The sequence below is a fragment of the Mandrillus leucophaeus genome, unplaced genomic scaffold, assembly GCF_000951045.1.
Source record: "Mandrillus leucophaeus isolate KB7577 unplaced genomic scaffold, Mleu.le_1.0 Scaffold324, whole genome shotgun sequence".
Taxonomy (NCBI): Eukaryota; Metazoa; Chordata; class Mammalia; order Primates; family Cercopithecidae; genus Mandrillus; species Mandrillus leucophaeus.
This window is the reverse complement of record NW_012103410.1, coordinates 2,347,216-2,353,548: the sequence shown is the minus strand read 5'-3', so window position 1 is coordinate 2,353,548 and position 6,333 is coordinate 2,347,216. Positions and strand designations below refer to the sequence as shown.

The window sequence follows — 6,333 nt, the reverse complement described above, 5'->3', positions numbered from 1 at the left end:
TCTTGGCCAGCCTCAGCACTTTGGGAGGCTTAGGTGGGAGGATCGCTTGAGCCCAAGAGTCGAAGACCAGCCTGGGCAACATAGTGAAACCTCGTCTCCACCAAAAAAGAAAAAAAAAAATTAAAAATTAGCTGGGCCTGGTGGCACATACCTGTAGTCCCAACTACTTGGGAGGCTGGGGTGGGAGTATTGCTTGAGTCTGAGAGGTCAAGGCTGCAGTGAGCTGTGATCATGCCATTGCACTCCAGCCTGGGCAACAGAGCGAGACTCTGTCTCTAAACAAAACAACACAATTTCTTTATCCATTCATACATTCATGGACACTTTGGTTGTTTCCACTACCTTGGCTATTGGGCATAATGCTGCAATGAACATGAGTGTACAGATATCTCTTCAAGACACTGCTTTTATTTTCTTTGGCTATACACCCAGAAGTGGGAGTGCTGGATTATATGTTCATTCTATTTTTAATGTTTGAGGAACCTCCATACTGTATTCCATATGGCTGTACCAATTTACATTCCCCCAATAGGCACATAAGTGCTCCCTTTTCTCCCCATCCTTGCCAGCACTTATCTTCAGATGTGAGATGATACCTCATTGTGGTTTGGATTTGCATTTCCCTGATGATTAATGATGTTGAGTACATTTTCATGTGCTTATTGGCCATCTATATGTCTTCTTTGGGAAAATACCTATTCAAGTCCTTTGACTATTTTTAATGTTTTGTTGTTGTTTGCTCTTGAGTTATATGAGTTCTTTACACATTTTGGATATTAACCCCTTATCAGATACATGGTTTACAAATATTTCCTAAGTCCATAGATTGCTTTTGCACTTTGTCTACTATTTCTTTTGCTGTGCAGAAGCTTTTTAGTGTCATATAATCCCACTTTATTTTTGCTTTTGTTGCCTGTGCCTTTGGTGTCATATCCAAAAAAGTCATTGGTAAGACCAATGTCAAGGAGATTTCTTCCTGTTTTCTTCTAGAAGTTTTATAGTTTCATGTCTTGTAATGTCTTTAATCCATTTTGAGCTGATTTGTGTGTCTGTTGTAAGATAAGGGTCCAATTTCATTGTTTTGCAAGTGGATATACAGTTTTCCCAACAAAATTTGCTGAAGAGACTGTCCTTTTCCCATTGTATATTTTTGGCACTCATGTCAAAAATTGCCATACATGTGTGGGTTTATTTCTGGACTCTATTCTGTTCTACTGGTCTGTTTTTATACCAGTACCATGCTGTTTTGATTACTATAACTTTATAATGTAATTTGAAATCAGGAAGTGTGATGCTTCTAGTTTTGCTCTTTTTCCTCAAGATTGCTTTGGTTATTCAGGGTATTTTGTGGTTCCATACAAATGTTAGGATTATTTTTTATATTTCTGTGGGTAATACAATTTTAAAATTTTGATAAGGATTATACTGAATTCATAGATTGCTCTGTATAGTTGGGAATTAAGGTAGTATGGTGGGTAGGAAGCTCTAGTCCACATGTAGGCCCTCGTGGTGATTTTTACGTACTAACTTTATCCTTGCATTCATCTTGTATGCCAGTTCTTATTGTCCCTTCATCATAATTTCTTTATGCATTTTTACATCTCTATCCTATTGTATGAATGTATGCAAACTACCTCAAATGCCATTAGGATGGATACGAAAATACGGGTGGAAATTTAATACAGACATTAAATGATATTTGTAACCATGTTTAAATACAGATATTAAATGATATAACAATTATGACAAGGCAGTTATAAATAACTTTTCCTTAGTAATATATATTTACTTTTTAAAGTACACTACAGAGCTACCATATCTAGGGTTAGCTAGGAAAGAGCAACGGCACCATCCCGGGAGTCCACCCCCTTGAAAGATTAGACTCCAATTTTGATTTTTGACTAGTCTCCATGTTGCAAAGTCCTTCAGTTATTCATGTACATTTTATCCTCTTAGAAGATGAGGGTCTTTTCACCCACAAGTTGTACAGAAGAGTGTAAAGAACATGCTCTGAATGTCAGGAAACCAGGATCCTGGGAAGTTTACCTCTGCAAGTAGTCCTGTAAAGGGCCTCGGACAAATCATTCAACCACTCTGAGCCTCAGGGACTAACAGCACTAAAATGAACGAAGTGGCTGGAAGGAATTACTCTCTCTTGTCCCCTATAGCCCTATAGGGGTTTTAATTCCAAGACCATCTGTCTACATGGAGTAGAAATGTTTGCCTTTCATTCTCTCCTTATGCTAATTCAAGTTACTTGTCAACCCAATTCTGTACTGGATGCATGACGCCTCCTTACTCTGCCTCTAGGGCACTTTCACTAGTTAACTTTTACTAGGCATTTTATGGAACTGCTAGATGCCAATGCAGTAACGCAGATTATATCTAAAGGAGGAATGAAACAATGCAAAACAATCTCGTTGTGCAATACACTTTTATTTTCCTTTTACCTTTGCAGTCATCTTTGAGTAATCGTTGTGTAAACAATAGAATGGAATGAAATTACATTAAATTGTATGCAAATGGCTCTAGAACACCTTAACAATTATGACAAGGCAATTATAAATAACTTTTTTTCCTTAGTAATATATATTTGCTTTTTAAAGTACATTAAAGAGCTGCCATATCTAGGGTTAGCTAGGAAAGAGCAATGGTACCATCCTGGGAGCCCACCTCCCTGAAAGATTAGACTCCAATTTTCAAAATCCTAAGGTTTACTAGTTCCATAATATATAGTCAAGCAGAGGGCTACTTGGGTTGAAAGTATTTATTCTTGAACCTTAACAGCGTTTTACCTTTTAGTCATTGCACAAAACCCTTTCAATTTTCACTCCAGCTGGGTATTCTGCAAAATTTCAAGTAAAACTCAGATTCTGATATTTTCAAGTTTATCACCTTTAGAATAACAAATCCTATCACTTAAGGAGAGCCAAATCAGAGACGGGTATATAGTTAGCAATCTAACAGAATGGCAACATTTTACATAGGATTCTAAACGGTCCAATGAAGCAAAACGTAACATATGCCACCTTATATAGAGGAAATTTTAGATCTGAGACTATTCCAGAATAAAGCAGCCTCAGGCACATTCTTAATGTGAAAGTTTGCAAGGCACCTCCCTCTCCCAAGAGACAGTCAGATTGTAAATTGGCTTTTAGGCAAACAAACTAAAAGAATAAGCATCCAAATTCCTAATTCAGTCATTTCAAAATTTAGAAGTTACAAATACTCCAAAGATAGACCCAAAACTTTTTGTTTAAATAACGAGATTAACTGCAAGAAGCATATATTCAAAACCCTTTTTTTCTTATAGCTAAGGTGTGTAATGCATAAATATATGAAAAATAAAATTCACAGTCAGTTTTAAAACTAGAATTCAAGTTTGGCTAATAAATCTTAATTTTATAAGTATATTAATTTCTAAATACAACATAAAAGAGGCAGTATTGTCAGATGTACAATTAAAGTATTATAACAGAAATAACGACAATGAAAGGAGAAATAGGCTTCTGGATAGAAAATTCCTTTTGTTGCCAATAAATAAGACCACCTGAGTGTATTTCAGATTCTTTTCACTTAAGGGATATCCAAATTGATTGCTAAGAATATTAAATAGCCTTTGGAAAAATTAGCAACAGTCGTGCAGCTGTGGCATTTGCTTGTTCTTGTACTGTGGATTGCTAGAGAATAAAGCAGAACTCGGAGTGTTGTAAGTTTTAAAAAATTATTTTTTTATCCAATTTCGTTGAAGCTGGCCTCTTCACAATCTTCTGATTTTGCTGGGAAATGGGAGTGAGGGGGTGGGAAGAAATGGGCAGAAAGAGGGAGGGTTGAAGGGAGTGTGTGGAGGGGGGTGGGACATGACAGATCAGGGTGACATCAAGGGACATACATCAGCTGACACTCAACTGAGCAAACCCAATCAGCTTCACCTCGTCAGGAATCTCCGACCCATCACAGCCAGACGCCTGGAAAGGGAAAAAGAAAGCCTCAGTGCTGGTTTGCTGCTGCTGCTGCCGGTTGTTAACGTCTTGTTCCTATGACGGCAGATCTAAGCAAAGGCACAGTTGGTATGGGACCATGTGTCCCATTTCTTCCAGAAGAGAGACGCCAGCCACTCTCTTGAATGGCTCCTGGAAGCTAAGTGCTGTCAGCATTGTGGCCAGATCATGCTATGAAGTACGGAACAGAGGTGGGAAGGGATTTGTTATCCATTAAAATACCATGCCCAGGCTGGAAGTTTTGGAACAGTCAATGAAACACCACTGCTAAGAAACCACAAACAAATTTTTCAACAACTAGATACAATTATTTTAAATACACTTTCTAACTAAATCACCTTAGTAATCATCTGAAAACAACATGAAAATAAGCAGAAGGGATCTAACAGGTCACTCAGGAGTCATTTAGTTTTTACCAAACTCATCTCTTCTCTAAAACTTGCCAGAAAAAAGGCATCACCAAGTACTGGGATGGGCTCATTAGAGAGAACTGCTATATAAATACCAGTGAATAAATTTTACAGGGAAAGGTATTATAACAATTCTTTTCTATGAAAGAATTTTGTTTGTAATATTTTCAGACATATTAATTGCCTAAAATTGGCCAAAATTATAGTGTGTCAAATACTTTATTTTTCTTACTTCAAAATCAGAAAGAACTGGAAAGAAGCCATTGCCGTGGCTGGGCGCGGTGGCTCACGCCTGTAACCCCAGTACTCTGGGAGGCCGAGGCAGGCGGATCATGAGGTCAGGAGATTGAGACCATCCTGGCCAACACGGTGAAACCCCGTCTCTACTAAAATATAAAAAATTAGTCAGGTTTGGTGGCACACGCCTGTAGTGCCAGCTACTCGGGAGGCTGAGGCAGGGGAATCACTTGAATCCGGGAGGCAGAGCTTGCAGTGAGCCGAGATCGTGCCACTGCACTCCAGCCTGGCGACAGAGCGAGACTCCGTCTCAAAAAGAAAGAAGCCATTGCCCTTCAAACCTCTCACTGGTCCTAATTAATAAGTTATTTTCATTTCTTTCTGACCTCTCCCCCTTGCTTTTAGAGAGACACTCAGAGTCTCTCTCTCTTTCTCTCTCTCTCTCTCCTCAGATCACCATTCTAAGCTGCCTCTCATCCTACAGTACATAAATCAGAATTGGACATTACATAAGAACAACAAGGAGGGGAGAAAAAAGTATGATGAATGACTGGGAATGGGCAATTAATTACCAAAGGATCATACAATCCTTTTCAGAGCCTAATTCCAGCTAAATTATTGTCACAACAATTAGTTTCCCATGGAAAAGTGCGCTTTCCAATCACCACAATTAACCTGCTTAGCACTGCTTGTATACATTTAGATTACGTACTGTATTGTTTTGTGAACTGTACTGTTCACAATGTACCAGCATCAACTCTAGCATTTTCTATTAAATAAGTAGCTAACTATAATGTTTGTACCTTGAATATTTTCAAATGATTGTCTTTAAAATAACATTCTATCTATGTAAGTAGTTATGCTTATGTAAAAAAGTCACTAGCCTAAAGGATAAAAATATTAATCAGTATTTAAAGAAAGGAATTTACTTTGTACCTATCTAGTGATATCTCTGGTTTCATTTGACAGATAAGATATTCAGTGAAGTAAAATTGTCATTGTTTGTGTTGACAGTGGCAATGAGGTCTGAAATGCTCTTCTTCTTATCACCTTCAACAAAGTAGTACAGGCATAAAGGGCATTTTGGCTGAGGTATTTCTGGTGGTGTCACACTGACACTGTAATATTCACCTTCCCTATCCATTTTCTCCTTGTGTTATCACTCTTTCTTTATCTACCTTCCTAAATCTTCCCTTCTCTCATGTGTAGCTCTTGTTAACATCATTTACTCAACCCACTAAATAATGGCAGACAACTGTGTAATTAACAGGCAATTGACAAACATCCAAAGACAAATTACGGCTGCTGGTGGTGACAAGAAGGTCAGATTGCCAAATGTGAAATACACCAATGTACTTCAAAGCTTCATCAGAAATTTGGCAATGTGAATATCAGGAGGTTAAAATGACTAGAATAAAACTACCGTATCCAATAGTGGTTGAACTGACTAGAAATGAGAATATTAAATCCTTTCTTGTGAAGAGTAATGGAAATGAGAACTCACTAGGGTAGGTGATAAACCAGTGGTTATGGTGAGAACATCACAGAAGGAGTCTTCACGAAGTCCCTACCCACCCTGGGTCCTCAGTGCCTCCCACAGCTACACTGAAATGTCTGTCTCCTGGCCAAGACCTTTGGCTGTCTGCTTCAAGGCGCTCAGCCCTCCTTCCTCTGCTACCTGGGCT

At 38.3% G+C, this 6,333-nt stretch overlaps 1 protein-coding gene across 2 annotated transcripts in view; it reads right to left on the bottom strand.

The window, feature by feature from the left end:
- Window positions 1-2,415: 2,415 nt before the first annotated feature.
- The window catches only part of STK39 (serine threonine kinase 39), a 237,794-nt gene continuing 233,876 nt past the window's right edge, over window positions 2,416-6,333 (bottom strand). Inside the window, exon 17 of one of the 2 annotated variants that reach the window (XM_011988161.1) lies at window positions 2,416-3,968. In XM_011988161.1, coding sequence (XP_011843551.1) covers window positions 3,894-3,968 — 75 coding nt within the window. In that variant the 3' untranslated portion in view covers window positions 2,416-3,893. The remainder of the gene's footprint in view (window positions 3,969-6,333) is intronic. The other variant, XM_011988162.1, reaches the window with a different exon arrangement.